The 18,140-nt window shown below is 27.4% G+C and overlaps 2 protein-coding genes across 2 annotated transcripts; both read left to right on the top strand.

Moving 5' to 3' along the window:
• Positions 1-2,313: 2,313 nt before the first annotated feature.
• Positions 2,314-2,655, top strand: LOC136089561 (glutamic acid-rich protein-like). Its single transcript, XM_065815612.1, has one exon. The coding sequence runs from the start codon at positions 2,314-2,316 to the stop codon at positions 2,653-2,655; it is 342 nt and encodes a 113-aa protein (XP_065671684.1).
• An 8,533-nt stretch (positions 2,656-11,188) lies between these two features.
• Positions 11,189-16,143, top strand: LOC136089560 (uncharacterized). Its single transcript, XM_065815611.1, has 9 exons — positions 11,189-11,309; positions 11,668-11,828; positions 12,016-12,126; positions 12,239-12,385; positions 12,668-12,894; positions 12,973-13,385; positions 13,515-13,762; positions 13,896-14,071; positions 14,200-16,143. Exons 1-9 carry the CDS (start codon positions 11,189-11,191, stop codon positions 15,599-15,601), a joined length of 3,006 nt encoding a protein of 1,001 aa, XP_065671683.1. The 3' UTR covers positions 15,602-16,143.
• The last annotated feature ends 1,997 nt before the right edge of the window (positions 16,144-18,140 follow it).

Here is an 18,140-nt window from a genome sequence, read left to right as displayed (position 1 = left end):
ATGGGATAGGCTTTGATGGGAACAATTCCAATAAACTTCTGGAAAAAGTAGATATTTTAGAGAGAGATGTGTTAGCATCTCAAACTAATTTATTGCCTATAATTCATTGCCTCAGAAAGTTTGAAAAGGTTAAAGAGTGCACCTTTGGATGCGAATTAGGCGGCAATGCTTCTTCAGTTATTGAAGATTTTAAAGTATCATTTTGTGACCTACAGCAGTATGTAAAAATGCATTTAAATACAGAGCTGAAGGTTACCTGGAAAGTCCATATAGTTGTCTGTCATATTCTTCCATTTGTGAAGTTTAATTGTTGTTCTTTGGGATCATATGCTGAACAGACTGGAGAAGCTGTTCATAGTGCCTTCAAACTAAGTTGGTCTCAATACAAGCGAAGGATTGAACATAAAGATTATGCTAAAAGATTGAAATCTGCTGTTGCAACTTTTTGCTTAGATAAAATGTAAATATTGTAATATAAAAGTAGTTGTGTTATTTTTGTTGCATTTATTGTATTTTTTTACTTTTAACTATTGCTATAATAGTGTAAAAGGGGTTTAAATCACTTCAATTTTAGATTAGTAAGAAAAAGTAAGGATTGTTTTAAGGAGGATAATGAAAGATTAATTAAAAAAATTTTTTTTTTTTTGAAAGGAGGTAATATCATCATAAAGGAGATAACTTTATCACTTGAAGGGGGGTAAACAGGGTAAAAAAATAAGTTTTTATGTTACTTCTGATCGACTGTAGATTTGTCCAATACAAAAAAATAACATCTAACCATCACTTGTCTTAATATGAAAAAAAATTAGAGGTGGGGAAAGGTTAAACCTGGCGGTCTTTATGGCTCACTGTGCTGGAAGCATATTAACTTCAATGACAATGCAGACAAAATTTACGATAATTTTTTTGAAACCTTTTACTCCGTATATGATGCAAACTTCCCTATTATTCAAAGAACAATAACTCCAAAAAATATAAACATTCCTTGGGTAACAAAAGGATTTAAAAAATCATCCAAGATAAAACAGAAGCTGTATATAAAATATCTCAAAACAAAATCATCTTTAAATGAGAAAATATATAAAGATTGCAAATATCTATTTGAAAAAGTTCGTAAAAAATCCTAGATAAATTCAAAAATAACTCAAGACGCATTTGGCAAGTAATGAACAAAATTAGTGGTAGACAAAAGAAATGCTCAGATTCTCTCCCCCAGATGATTATTGTTGATAACAAACGTATATGTGATCCAAGAGATATAGCTCATGAGTTTAACAAATTTTTTATCGACATCGGTCCTAAACTAGCAAATAAAATTCCTTTTACCAAAGCAAAATTTAACGATTTTCAAGTACAGATGGATAATTGCAATGGTTCCAACGAATTATATTCAAAGCTATCTTTTCAAGAATTTGAAAGAGCATTCAAATCAATTAAAAAAAACAAAGCAAGCGGAACAGATAACATAAACGTTAATATAGTTATAGAATGTTTTGAACAATTAAAAGATATTCTTTTTAAAGTATATGGAGCGTCTATCCATCAAGGAGTATTTCCTAACCGATAAAAAATTGCAAAAGTTACCCCTATTTTAAAAGAGGGAGATCAAAAAAATATCAGTAGTTGTCGTCCTATTTCTGTCCTCTGCACATTTTCAAAAATACTAGAACGCATTATGTACAATAGACTATACAATTATTTTCTTATTAATAATTTGTTATACGTCAACCAATTTGGTTTTAAAATAAAGAATTATACGGAACATGCAATTATTCAATTTGTACGTGAAATTTTAAATTCTTTTGAAAAATATAAATATACTTTAGGTGTTTTCATCGACCTATCGAAAGCATTCGATACTGTCGATCATCAAATTTTGATACAAAAACTGAAATACTATGGAGTAAATTACAAAGTCATAAAATGGTTCAGAAGTTATTTATCAAACCGTAAACAGTTTGTTTTTAGTAATAATAATTATTCTAATGAGTTTCTTAATATTTCATGTGGCGTTCCCCAAGGCTCCATTTTGGGACCACTGTTGTTCTTGATTTATATAAACGACCTAAATAAAGCCTCAAATCCCTATGCGCGCATCACTAGTGATTTAGTACTGCTCAACGGTGATTAAGTGGTGATCACTAGTGATCGCTACTGAATCACCACTCTATCACCACTAATACATTACTTATACGCGAAAATCAAATATCCCGAAATAATTTTATGTAAGTGGTGATTCAATGCTTATTTAAGTAGTGACTGTTTAGTAATATATCAAAATACGAAAATAGTTATAACTCGTCTCATTAAAAAATGGCAGATAATAAGCGCAAGCACTACATGAAAAGCTATATGAGAGATTATAGAAGTTTTAAAAAGTTGTTCAATGAAGAAGAAGAAGGTAAAGAAGAAGACGAAGAAGAAGATGGTAAAGAAGACGGAGAAGAGGAAGCTAATGAAAATGACGACAAAGAGGAAGAAGGTAAAAAAGACGACGACGAAGATAAAGAAGACGATGAAGATAAAGAAGATGATGAAAAAGTAGGATATAGCGAAAAAAATGGTAATACAGAAAGTGAGGTTTCTCAATCTGTCAAGACTCGAAATTTATTCATAAATGGGCTGTTGAAAATAATATCAAGTCTAAACCGTTAAACGAGCTTTTGACACATTTGAACCATGGCGCACTATACTGAAGGCCTATTCATCGCGCAACCGTAAGCCGTGACTGGGGGCCTATTATTTTTACGGATTATCAGCAACTCTGCTATAAAATTATATTTTGGAGTCAAAATATGACTCATAATGAGTTTAATTAGTTTATTTAGAAATATTTATATTAAAATGTAATTAAAAGTTGAAATTTTACATAATTAAAAAAATTAAAACAATGAAAATATTTGCATATATTTGAACAACAACAGATACAAATCATTCTTTTCTAAACAAATTTATGATAACTTTAAAACTTTTAATGCAGGTTCTTTATTAGATCTTGGTGTAATTTGCTAATATATTTTTAAACAAAAATTGTTTAAAAATATATTAGCAAGTGTGTTGCAATGTTTTTGATTAATTTCAAAATAGTAAAATTCAGAAACTAGCAAAAAGATGTCACTTAAGGACTTACGACAAACTTTATCTTTTATCGAATGGAATAAGACAAAGCAAAAAAAACCCCATTGGCAAACATTGTCTGGTGGAATTTTAAGACCACCACGATCTATAGACTTGAGGTACTCACCAAACTTTTCATAATAAAGTAATGTTTGATTGAACAAAATGTTTTCATTATATTCATTTCTACATACATAACCAGCAATATTTTAACAATACATAACATAACAATAACATAACAAAGACATTTTCGTAGTATCGGAAATTGATGATATAGTTTTTCTAAATTGTCAAATATTTCACTACCTGCTTCACATAAAACATATGTACAAAAAGCACACTCATGACCTGAACTAAAATCAAACGAATCTATGTCAATATTTAAAGACAACAACAGTGATGTGTGATTTATATGCCATTTTTCTATAACTTGTTGAACATTTATAAAGTAGGCACCTCCGGAACCTTGTCTCAATTTCCCAAATTCTTTTTCTAAGTGGTCACTTGTAAACATACCAAGAAGAACATAATCATGACTTGTTGCTAATAAATATTTACATAGCTCGACAATACCATAGCAAGTATGGTGAATTGATTTTGCAGTGTCATTAGATAACTGCTTCACTCTTTTGCCATTTTTACAACACATTTCAAGAGCCATATCACCAAACTGAAGTAGAGTATTAAGACGGCAATCATCAGGACTACAAATAGGTGCTTCTAGTGGATCATTGTGTCTTATATCAGCTCCACGACCTTTCACATTCAAAATTTTCCACCAGGCTATAACTTCATTTAAGGTTTTTCTGGAATAGTATGATATAATTTAAAAAATGCTTGGTTTACACGATTACAATCAGATAACAACTTTTACATCGCCAGATGATGATTATATAAGTTTTATGCTGGAGTTTATTTGTTCAAACAGAAAATTTGAACTTAATTTTGAAATTGAAATCATCTTGTACAGAAATTTAGGACCATCTTTGAGACATACTTTCATAATTCCCAAAACAGTTTTAGCCAATAGTGATGGATCATCTAAAGATTTACCAAACAATGTTCCACCATGGTAAAGCATCATTTTTTTGACATATACTTCATCGTGAATAATTATACAAATTTTTTATTTTTCTTCAATGTTTTTGAAAACTGAGTCTAAGAAACTAGCATCATCAATTTTGCAAACTTTTGATGTTATGCGTGTCAAAGTACTAACAATTGAAAATCGTTTCTTAGTTTATTGTATAAAGCACGAGATGTTGAAAAATATTCAAAACTACGTATAATTGTATCTGATTCATTTTTTTTTTCCAATAAGTTTTGCAGACATAACTGATATTTGTTGCTGAATAATGTTTTTCTTATGATCTATTTCCATGACATTTAAAAAATGTAGTATTTCCTCAAACTTTGACCAAGAATCAACAATATTTATACGATTTTTACACAAACTTTTTATAAAACATTTTATTCCACAATGAAATGTTTCAAAATCTAAATTCTCAAAAATTTTAACAAGAAATAAAGGAATACCATCATAAAACGTAATCGATTGAACATTAATTGTTTTTTCAATCATATATGCTATTACTGAAACTGAAAAAACTCTGAGATTATTTAATAAAACATTTTTAAAATCAATATATGTTGCTGTATCAGCCAATAAAAAAGTGCTAAGTTCATCAGTTCTAACATTTCTAACAATGCTTAAAGATTTCAATGTTGTGCGATGACGTGGTAATGGAGTAGGTATTTGACTTGAAGGTATTCCTGACCATACAGATGGTGGCATTTTCGGTTCTTGTCTTCTTTGAACAGTAACTTTTTCAAAAACTGTTGGCCAATGTAATTGGCAAATAACAGTTTCATCTGAAACTAAAAGATTCGAATTTGGAATACTTTTTATCCAAATATTTCTTTGTTCTTTGTCTTTAGGAAAACGATAAACTGGGACTTTTTCAAAGCTTTTATTAATTTTGGTACTTTGGTAATTAGTTTTGCAGCCATATACACAACACTTTTTTGGCATCTATAAAGTATAATTATTTAAAAGAATTTAAAAATATCCAAACCATAACATAAGATTTTTAAACACTTTTGTCAAATATAATAGATCACAACCCATATCAGACATAATAAATGTATATATATATATATATATATATATATATATATATATATATATATATATATATATATATATATATATATATATATATATATATATATATATATATATATATATATATATATATATATATATATATATATATATATATATATATATATATATATATATATATATATATATATATATATATATATATATATATATATATATATATATATATATATATATATATATATATATATATATATTATATAACTCCTAACACTCTAAGTAAGTAAAAATACAGTGTTTTAAAATCATTTACAAAAATTTATAAAACATTAATAATACAAAGTTATTGGAAATATAAAAGAATAAACAAGATTAAGTTGAAAAAGTTAAAAATTCTCAAGCAAGTTTTTCAATGTGAGCTTTTCACCTTCGCAATTTTTAGAATATTAAAATAGGCCCCCAGTCACGGTCAGCGCAAGAAAGTATCACTCAGAATACGATCAAAGTCCAATGACAAAAATACGTAATTATGCGTGTATTATTTAAATTAAGTTATGCGAATTTTATTTTAATTATTCCATCTTTATAAAGCTTGTTATTGACAGCGTGCTCGTAAGCTAAAAAATAATAAAATTATAGTTTTAAAATTAAAAAAAGTTTTAAATGGATATAGAAATGACAAGGTATGTGTTAATTCTAAAGTTTAATAAGCCGTTGTAAGGATTTTTCCAGTTTGTATAAGTTTTTTATTCTTATTGTCAATAAGCGTAACTTACACAAAAAATTGCACTTATTGTCAATATTATTGACATAAATGATTGATTGATTATTGACAATAATCAATCAATCATTTATTTTACTTTATAAAATAAAATTAATACAAAGCTAGGATCAGTCACAAACAGTTATGTAACTGATAAAAACGTGACGACCTACAAATATTATCCGTAAATTTGTAAAAGTATATAAACTTATTAGTAAATTAATAATAGTAATAAAATTAATAATGATAATACAGTAATAATAATTGTGATAATAATAGTAGTAATAACAATAATAATTTTAATAATAACATTAGTAATTTGCAACAGTAGCAATAATAAAAATAATAATGTCAATTATAGAGATACTAATACTTTACAATAACAATATGTGGCATAGAAGTGGTCATTTGAGGAAGTGCTATAAATAATACCATATAAGCTATACCTACATTTATTTAAGACACACACATACATTATATTTATATATATATATATATATATATATATATATATATATATATATATATATATATATATATGTGTGTGTGTGTGTGTGTGTGTGTGTGTATATATGTATATGTATATATATGTGTATGTGTATATATATGTATGTGTATATATATATATATTATATATATATATATATATATATATATATATATACATACACACATATACACATATATACATATACACACATTTATATATACAGATACATACATACATACATACATATACATACACACATATATATATATATATATATATATATATATATATATATATATATATATATATATATATATATATATATATATATATATATATATATATATATATATATACAAACATACACACAATACATACATATACATAATCACACATATGCATTAATGTAAATAAAATCATATAAAAAAATAAGTAAACACATTATACATATACACATACATACACACAATGCACACTCAGGTTCATACAAATATATACATATATGGAACAGAAGGGTAAGGAGTGGTAGAAGAGATAACTGATAATAGGTTTAAAATAAGGGAAAACTAAAAGCTGTTATATTTTAGAATAATAGACAGAATTAATTGAAGATATAAGATAGTGAAAATGCTGTGTTAGAATTTTATTGAGTATTTTTATGAAGGATAAATTTTTTGATATTGGCAATGAAAGCATTTCTAGTAATGTTTGGGAGATTTATTTTTATTGAAAGTGGCAGAGAGTTCCAAGAGTGAATTGATTGGTATTTAGTTGATTGAATACCATATTTGCTAGTTTTTTTGAAGGTAGAGCTAGTTTATAACAAGATATTGTGCTAAGTTTGTAACTATGGATATCACTTGTGAATTTAAAATAGTTGTTGAAAGCAATAGGCATGGTATTATAAATGATATCCCACACAAAAACACAGTTTAAAAAAAAGATGAGTTCATCTAACTTCAAGATATTTGATAAACTATACAATAAGTCTGTATTAAAATTACTTGGCTGGAAATGAACTATTCGTATAGATTTATTTTGAAGTTTTATGAGATTTTTAAGATGAGTAGATGAAATTTGGCAGCCATACCTTAGGTGGGAATTAAATATAACATGCCAAATATTTATCAATGTTTCGTAGTTGACAAAATGCCTTACTTTGGAAAGCATTCTATTAGCTCGACTTAGTTTGGAAGATATTGCTTTTACTTGTCGGTGAAACAATAGACTTTCATTTAATATAATGCCTATATTATTTGATATTATATATAGTATTAATTTTTTTACCGCTTATTCTGAAATTAAGTTTTTTTGTAATTTTGTTGCTTTGAGATTTAAAGATAACTATTTCAGACTTGGTACAATTTTGTTTGATTGTAGCCATTGTACCAAACATGTGAGGTCATAATTAAGATTTTTATTTAGTTTTTTAAGAGATTTACTAACAATAAGAAGATTGGTATCATCAGCAAAATGATATGTTTTGGAGAACTTTACACATGTGTGCAGATCGTTTATATAAACGAGGAAGAGTAGAGGACCTAAGATTGAACCTTGTGGAACACCAATACATGTAAACCTAGTATTGGAGGAAGTGTTTCCAATGCTTACAAACTGAGAGCGCATATACAGGTACGACTTGAACCATTTGAGAGCAACTCCTCTGACACCATAATGATTTAATTTAGTCAGCAAAATCTCATGATCAACAGTATCAAACGCCTTATGCAAATCAACAAACACTCCAGCAGCAAACTATTTTTGATCCAGAGCTTCACGTATTGTCACATTTATATCAATGAGTGCTTGATTTGTACAGTGCTTTTTGCGGAAGCCAAATTGAAGGCTATAGAAACTATTAGATTGATTTAAAAAGTTTTCTAGTCTGTTAAACATGAATCTTTCAATTAGTTGGCCAATATTTGAAAGTAAAGATATAGGTTGATAGTTACAATTATCTAGTTTGGATCCACTTTTAAAAATAGGTACAACTTCAGCAACTTTAAACAAGTCAGGAAACACTCCAATTTCGAATGATTTATTCATCATAATGCTCAAAGGGTAGCTTAAATCTTTCGATGCTAAGATCAATATTTGAGTAGGAATGCTATTAGGATCAGTGCTTTTTCTAGGGTTCATACTGGATATATAATCATTTATTTCTTGTGGTGTAACAGGGGTTATATAAAAGGAGTATTTTTAAGGTAGTGGTTAAAGTTATGCTTAGGAGAGATGATTGTTTTAGAAAGATTTTCTGCAATTGTGGAAAAATAGTCATTAAATGAGTTAGTGATTAGGGCATTATCAGTTATAATTTGGTTATTTATAGTTAAACTTAAACATTCTCACTTCCTCCTTCATGATCCTCTTCATGCAACAATATCTTTGTAGAACATACTAGGACAATAAAATTTGGCAGCGAATCAATTAAACATTAGTGCACCAATGCTTGGAACAATCTCCCTCATTCTTTGAAAAGAGAAAAACCGAAAACTCAATTTCTCGTTATAATTTTCTCAATAGATTAAAAAAACAATATTTGGATAGCTACTAGAATAATAACTCCAATAAAAGCAATATATCACTGTTAATAGTCTTATTAAAAAATACTCTCTTATGTATATATTTTTTATTTTATACCTTTTTTTTTTTAAGAATCTTTACATTTTTGTACAGCTTTTTTGTCGTCCTTGTACAATAATTGAATGTGTATGTACGTATGCATGTGTGGGTATATGTATGGGTACGTGTATAATGTGTGTGTATATGTGTATGTATGTGTGTTGTGTGTATGTATATGTATGTATGTGATGTATGTGCGTATGTATACGTTTATATGCGTATGTGTGTGTGTATAAATATATATATATATATATATATATATATATATATATATATATATATATATATATATATATATATAAATATATATATATATGTATAATATATATATATAATATATATAGTATATATATATAATATATATATATATATATATATATATATATATATATATATATATATATATATATATATATATATATATATATATGTTTGTATGTGAGTATGTGTATGGATGTATGTGTGTTTATGTGTATATATATAAGCGTATGTGTGACATGTATGTATGTATGTATGTATGTATGTATGTATGTATGTATGTATGTATGTATGTATGTATGTATGTGTGCGTGTATAAGTATAGATATATTTAAATATACCATTGTTATTATTATCATTGTTATTATTGCTATTACCTTTATTTTTATTAATATTGTCATTTTTTATTAATATCATTTTTTTATTAATATCATTATTTTTATTAATACCATTATTTTTATTGTTATTAATACCATTTTTATTATGATAGTTATTATTAATGTTATTATTATTGTTAACGTTATGATTTTTATAGTTGTTATTATTTTACTCTTATTCATTATTATTAGGTGTTTACAAATCATTAGTAATTATACTATTTGTAAACATCCTTGAATTGTAAAATCATGTAATTCAGAATATATTGATTAATTGATTAATGTAAATAAAATAAATAGCAGTAATTTATTATTTATTATTATTAGTAGGTTAATAATCAATAATAACATTTATAATAATAATATTATAATAATCATATAATTTTAGTAGTATTATTATAATATTATAATAATAATATTAATTATTGATTACGATAATATTGTTATCAATTTTTATCATTACGTTATTAGTTCAGATGTATCAGATTACGATGATTCAGACATATCAAATAATGAGGCAAAAGATGATTTAAGTCTTCAGGGTGATTTGTTTAACTTTTTTTTTTTTTGAATATTTAATTTTTACTTATATCAAAAACATTCAAAGTAATTATGGTTTTGACTTATGCAAATTCAAATTTTAGATAAAAAAACGGTTTGTATTTACAATTCTGTCGAAGAAGCTGAACACTATCTTCTCTCTGTTAATGAACCAACAAAAATTTCAAGTTTGCAAGATTTTTAGTTATTATTTGCTCTACAATATTTTCTTTGCATTTATTTTGAAATTAATAAGATCTTCACATTTCAGGTAAAAGTGATATCTTCATATGTGATTCGGTTAAAGAAGCCAATCAGTGTCTTCATAACTATGAGATAGATAATACTGTTCGCTTTGCTGCTTTTTCAACTCCAAAGGATTTTGGTAGTACAGGTAAAAAGTTTTGGAACAATGTAAACTAAATGAAAGTTCAGAGTTACTTTATTTAAGTTGTGATATACACTTTGCAATAATCAGTTATTCAAATTTATGGAGTTTTTTGTCTCTACTGTGTTTACAGCTTATGGTTATATCTATACAGTTTAAATAATAAACAGTTCATACAGCGTTGCCACCAAATCAGGGAGTTTAGGGAAAGTCAAGGGAATTTTCGTTTAAAATCAGGGAAAGTCAGGGAATTTTTTAATTTTGTATTAATATTCTTTTTTTAGGTTACTATTTTAAAAATCATATCGCTCAAAAGATTGTTCAAATATATTAATATTTAATCATTATGAAAAAAATTTAAGTTTTATTCTAAAAAAAATTTAGTTATTAGTTTTGGTCTTTAGCATTGTTTACACTTTTAACAGAAAATATCAGGAAATCTTTAAATGGTTCTTTTCAAAATTTTCAAATGGATCTAAAATTTGATTTTGGAATAGCAATCTAAATCATGCTGAATACAAATACTTTGACTCAAATTTTGGGCCACCCAAAAAATTTACTTGAGTACAACATCTTTGGCAACAATCAATTGCATAAATCTGACGAAACTGTGTGTGGATGGCCCAAAAGTAAAATGGTGACCTCTTGATATTATTAAAAAGCAGTGTGAGCAACAAGAATTTCCTAAACTTCCTAAAACTAAAAGTTGCAACCTCATGTAATCCAATATGCTTTTAAAACTGGTTTTCAATCAGGGAGGTCAATGAAAGCTTTGAATGACTTTTGAATGACAGACTAAACTGTGTATTGATGAGATAAAAGTAAACTGTTAACCTTTTCATCTTATTAAAAAGCAGTTGAGCAACTCTTAGACAGACACCCTAATGATTCCATTTCTCTTTAAATATTTGTTTTCAACTGCTTAAAGCTTAATGAGTTTAATATTATATAAATACATTTTTGAATAACTTTTGTTTCATTTTTTAGATATATTTTCACACAAGCACAAAGTGTTAAGGGAAACATCCCCAGAATTTTTTAATACGCTTTATGTTGTTTTGTCATCAAAAAGGTTTGATTGTCATCATGGCGTTGATTGGAATTCTAATGCTAAGCAAAAGTATATCGATGCAAAAGAAAATCAAAAAGTAACAATTAAATAGTCTTATTTATTATTGTAACAAATGTTCTTTAATTTCACTTAAAATTCTTTAAATTAAAGATATTTATGTTTATTATACTACTACTACTACTACTACTACAACTAATAATAGTAGTAGTAATAATAATAATAATAATAATAATATGATATTATTATTGTTATTATTATTACAGAAGTTTGATCATTGGTACAGAGGTGAATATGTGATTATTCAAGACACCAAGAAGTTTGAATGTCCTGCAAAAGTTAACATGAAAGAGATCGTATATTTTACTAGTTTAAAGGTATTTTACAAAACAGCATTTTTTTTTTTTAGTCACATTTTTAATGAATCTATCGTTGTTAGAAAAATTATAACAATAAAAAGAATGATCAATTCTGTCATTTTATTTTCAGTTTGTCAACATGACAAATTATTACAAAAACCAAGTATCAAGAGATATTCGAAATTCTTTGATGAAGCATAATACTTTTGTATTTTGTAGAAAAATTAAAGTTGAAATAGACTGCCTATTATGTCACCGAAATCATCCACTTGGAAAAGTAATTGCTTTGCGCTTTGATACTATATTGCAAACTGTGTTAATCATTAATTCTTCTTTTTATTATTATTATTACTATATTTTTGAAACATATTTTTCATATTGTAATGCTAGTAGTAATGCTAAGCATGATTTTTATACATGTACAAAGTTATAACTAATTTTATATTATTTGTGCGTAATAATATGTACCTTTCATATCTTGCTACTGTTTTATTTATTGATGTAGTAGTACTAATGCAGATAAGTAGTTACATTTTGTGTTACTCAATACTATTTTTAGAGTGAACTCCTGTCTCAGAAAATTGACCATCGGTTGTCAACAAAGATTTCTGAATTTGTGAAACAAGGCATTTCACATCTCACTGTATGTGAGATGAAGAGGCTTTTAAAAATTATGGTTAGTGATATGTTTGGAAAAAAAGATTTGCCTCCTTCTAACAACAGAAGGTTCTATCCAAAAAATAATATCATTCGTACACACATAGTCATTGAACGTCAAAAGCTTAGGTAATTTTTTTATTTAATTTTTAGTACTTTTAGATGTTTCATATTATCAAAAAGTTTTTTGATTTATTAATTTTTCAGATTCTCAAACATTGATCAAGATTGTTTAGAAAACAAAATAAATGAGTGGAAGGTTTCTGACGCCACTGTCAAAATACATTACCATCCAAAAAGAAGTCATAGTAAGGATGAGCTGTTGTTTGTTTATCAAGCTGGTTGGCAAAAAAAACTTCTAAATAAATATGATAATGAAATGGTGTTTTTAGATGCAACATATAAGACCACTAGATATTCATTACCATTGTTTTTCTTAGTTGTTAAAACTAATGTTGATTTTCAAATAGTTGCAACATTTGTATCTGAAAGTGAAACTTTTGATACAATAAAAAAAGCACTTAATGTCATCAAGTCTTGGAATCTTGATTTTCAACCTTTATACTGCATGACTGACTACTGTAATGAGGAGATACGTGCTTTGGAATCTGTTTTTATTGGTTTGTTTTTCCAATCTGTATTTACTTATTTAATTTTTAAGTTATTAACTTCTTTAAAGGAATCATTTTTTATATTTCATGCGATTTAAGTTCATAATCATTTTAAATAAAATTTTGTTCTCTTATTAGGGCGTGAAGTATTCATCTGCGACTTTCATAGAGAACAGGCATGGGATCGTTGGATAAAAAAAACTTCCAATGGTTGTTTTAGTAAAAAAGAAGATATTTTAAAATTGTTAAGATGTATAGCTTGGTCAAGATCTTGTGAAGAAGAAGTAGATGCTATAAAAGCGTTAGAGCTTTCTGACTTTTGGTGTCAAGATGGTTTTTCTAAATTAAAACATTATGTTGAAATGTATTGGATGCCTATAAAAAAGGTATTTATTATTAAGCATGAGTTTAAATAATTAAACCTTTATTTGAGAATACATTTTGTGGCAATCATTTGGTTTGGTTTGTATTATTTTAAGGTGAGGTATGTAAAAGTAGAATTTCTTTCTTATTGGTTAGAGATGGATCTGGTGGTATAGGCAAAATCGTCTTCTAATTAATTGCAACACAAACAATGGTGTTGAAAGACAAAATGAGTCATTTAAGTATTGCTATTTAAAGAAATATAACAACTCTTCTTTGACAGGCATGTTAACTTTATTAATTGAAGAATTCTTCACTGATAAGCTAAAAAGGTTAGTTTAAAAGAAAAGTTAAGTCAATGAACTGATGTTTAAAAGGGACTATTGTCAATTTAAAAGTTCACAGTAATGATATTAATATAATCTTTTTATTTTTATAAAGTTTTATCTATTCAATTTAGCTACACTGATGCCAACTTCAAAATGGATGCAAGATACAGGAGATATGGCTGCTGGGTGCCAAAATATTTATATAATCGCCCTCGTAGTTTAGTTAAGCATTGCTTGTTGCGAAAATCTACTGCTGATTATATGGATTTGAACACAGTTGTAATGATGAAACATGTTATCTTTACTGTATCTAGTACCATTGATTCTTCTACAAAATACTTTGTGCATTTTGGTGATGAAAATATTATGCCAAAATGTACTTGTTATGATTGGATATCAACAGGCTATCCCTGCAAACATTTTTTTGCTATATTCAAAAAGTATCCTGCTTGGTCATGGAATACATTATCAAAACTTTATGTAAATTCTCCATTCTTAAATTTAGATGAAGATAACTATGATATATTCCATGAAAAAAAACCTTTTAATTTTTCTAAGTCGCTTTCACCTTTAAAAGAGTCATCTTTGTCTTTAAAAAAAAATACAACTGTAGAAGATCAGAATGACATATGTAAAAAACATATTCCCATTTATTCTGGTGTCGATGTTAGGGAGATGCTTAATACTATTAAGAACTTATCATTTGAATTTGAGGCAAACTCTGATGAACTAATGATGTTACATAAAACTCTTTCCACTCTAATAGACAAACTAAACAAAGGAAGAGTAAGAGAATCTGGGATTCCTGTCACTCAAACAAATAATAAATTAAGCAAAAAACATATTTCTATTCCTGTACGGAAACCAATAAAAGCTCAAACTAAGCGTGTTGGATCACAAAAAGAAAAAACATCAAATGCTTCTAAAGTGTTTATAGTAGCAGAGAGTTACTTAGTTGACTCGATTGAACATAAAATTGTTGATGAGCCTGTAAACAAAGAAAGGTTTGTTGTTGATCATGAGATAGTTATTTCACATAATAATGATGAACATTTAGTAGAAAAACTGGTTTTACTTCCTAAGACAAAACTCTCATCAGATGATATGAATGATATTACAAACCATCAGATGTTGTCAGACAATGTCATCCATTCGGTACAAAAAATGATAACTGGTGTTTCTGGTCTGCAGGATCCAGTTTTGGGGCAAAATTTGTCATTTTGTGTGGTAAAGGACTCCTTTGTACAGGTATTACATGATGGTGATGTACACTGGCTGACAGTAAGCACTTTTGGGTGCTCTGAAGGTGAGGTATTTCTGTTAGACAGCATGTTTAAGGGCAAAAATATGTTGTCAGACAAATTTTGTTGTCAGACAAATTTGTGCAATAATGCAGTGCACCAAAGACAGTTTGAAAGTACGAGTCTTACCTGTGCAACAACAAACAAATGGTGTAGACTGTGGTTTGTTTGCATTGGCGTTTGCACAGCACATTGCTTGTACCAGCTCAAATCCACACTACATTTCATTTGAAAATGATGAAATGAGAAACCATTTATTTAAAAGTGTTATAGAAAACCACTTAAATGAGTTTCCAAAGACTGGAAAATTGACTAGGTTTTGCAAAGAAAAAGAATTTAATTTTACTCTTTATTGCGTATGTCGGCAAATTTGGATGGCTTCTGATAAAGTTGTCAAAGATAAATAAGTGAATTATTTAAATTATGTTTTAGCTTTTCAATCTAACTAGTTACACACACACACACACACACACACACACACACACACACACACACACACACACACACACACACACACACACACACACACGTATTACTTTTATTTTATTTACACATTACTTTTATTCACTTTTTTTTTACTGTTTTTTATGTGTTAATACATTTAGGCATATGGTGCAATGTGGAAAATGTGAATGTTGGTTTCATCGTGTTTGTGAACGCATACCTGATTTTATTTTAGAATGTGAGAGTGTTGAATGGTTTTGTTCGCAATGCACAATAACTTTACCATGTAGTACTTTAACTTAAAAGAGATTTTGACTTTAACATTTATAATCCTTTTTTTTTTTTTTTTTGTTCTTTAGGAATTTTTTTTTTTTTTTTTTTTTGTTATGGTAGGCAAAAAGTGTATGGTAGATAAAAAATCTTATTTAAATAGTTTTTCATTTTCTAATTTTCTAATATATAGTCTTAAAGGAATACATGATTTTTGAATGATAGCAATGCCTAAAAAGTTGTGTTACATAAATAAGGTTTATTTTAGTCAAGAGTCCCTTAAGTAAGATGGTCTGGTTAACTAAGTAAGATGATCTGGTTAAGTAAAGGCATGTTCAAGAATAAGATCAATTTTTACAAACTAAATGGTTCTTTTTCAACTCTGAAAGTGGTGTTGTTGTCTTTCAATTTATTTATTTTTACCGTAAACACTTTTAGTTTCAGTCTAAGTATAAATCTTAGTATTTGTAATAAGTATTTATTATTAATTACATTTCAATGAATATATATTTTTTTAATATATAATAATTTTTTTAAACAACAATTTTCCTTTTTTTTTTAGTTGCGTTTGTCATTGCTTTATTAGTTTGCCTACTGTTGAAACATGGTTTTAATTTAGTAAATTTATATGATGTGAAATTTACTCTATTAATCATCAGATAACAGTTAGGGAGAAATTGGAATTCTACATAATTAAGGTAAAAATGATTTTGTTTACTGGTATTACCATTAGTTGCCGATGGTAACATTACAAAACTTTTATAGTTGATTGTGTTTCAGCTCTTTAGTTTTACACTGTAACATTGATGACAAATATATAACAAAAACAACATGTTGTTTTTGTGATTATCGATAAAAGTCATTATCGATAAAAGCTTTTATTACGATTGTAAATCTTAATTATATGTTTTTTTAGCACTTATCATATTTCGTTATATCACAAATAATTATGACAACGTAAAAAATATTTAAGGATTTACTTTTAATTCATGATATAATTTTTCAAATTGCTCAACTCCTATTGTCCCTCTAGTTTAAATATTTTAATAAATGAAATCTCTTGAGTTCAAGTATTTTGTTGTAAAGTGTAATTATAGTTAATGATTGTTTTAAAGGTAACGATCGATTTGAGTTACTTGTAAATAATTGTATATGTATATAGACGTATTTGTATATAATGTAAAGACATAATTGTAAATATCAAGAGAATAAGTATATAAATTATGTTGAATTACGTTAAGAGAGAGGCGTTTTACGCTTGACTTATAAAGTTCTTTTTGATGAAGCCGAAATAGCTTTTTGAAACAAAAAGCTATTTCGGCTTAAATGTCGACTAAAGTTGATTTAAAGTTAATTCCGGAGTTAAGTGGAAACGATCAACAATCAGTCGCAGAATGGCTGGAAAAAGTTGAACTGGTATGTAAACTACAGACGTGCTGAGCCGAGGTTGTTTGAAGATCAAACGCAACCAAATTGTTATGAATGTTAACTCCCCATTCATTTCGCAAGAGATAGTCATCTGCGAAGAAATAGTAATCGAAACAAGTCGGGTCGAAGACGGGAGACAAGCGATGTTTTGTCTTACTCGTGTCAAGAGAAAGGACACATCAAGATGTCCAAAAAACGTGCCGAGGGAGAAGATGTTTGCGCCAGTTCTCTCCCTAAACAATCAATAATGGCGTTACCTATTATACGGTTGGACATTAATGGCGTTTCTCGGAATGTGTTAATCGACTCAGAATGTACCTGCTGCATCATTTATAAATAATGTGCGCCAAAAATTACGAAGAAAATAGTTAGCGTGGTAACTGTTAATTGACAACAACAACAGTACGAAGAACATTAGCCGAACTAGAATTGTCACACCTAATGAAAATGAAGTTTTTGTGGAAGCACTTGTAGTTGACTTCAAACCACTTTGTTATTGTTTTTGATGGGTATGGAATAGTGGCTTTTGGTGGAGTATCAATATCTGCAACTCGTGATGTTTGTTTTATGGGAAGAAACGAATCATGTTTACTTGGACTAAAAGGTGATATTTCAAAAGATGTCAGTAA

Source organism: Hydra vulgaris, chromosome 13, assembly GCF_038396675.1.
Source record: "Hydra vulgaris chromosome 13, alternate assembly HydraT2T_AEP".
NCBI classification, from domain to species: domain Eukaryota; kingdom Metazoa; phylum Cnidaria; class Hydrozoa; order Anthoathecata; family Hydridae; genus Hydra; species Hydra vulgaris.
The sequence above is the reverse complement of the archived record's forward strand: the minus strand, read 5'-3'. Positions and strand labels throughout refer to the sequence as shown.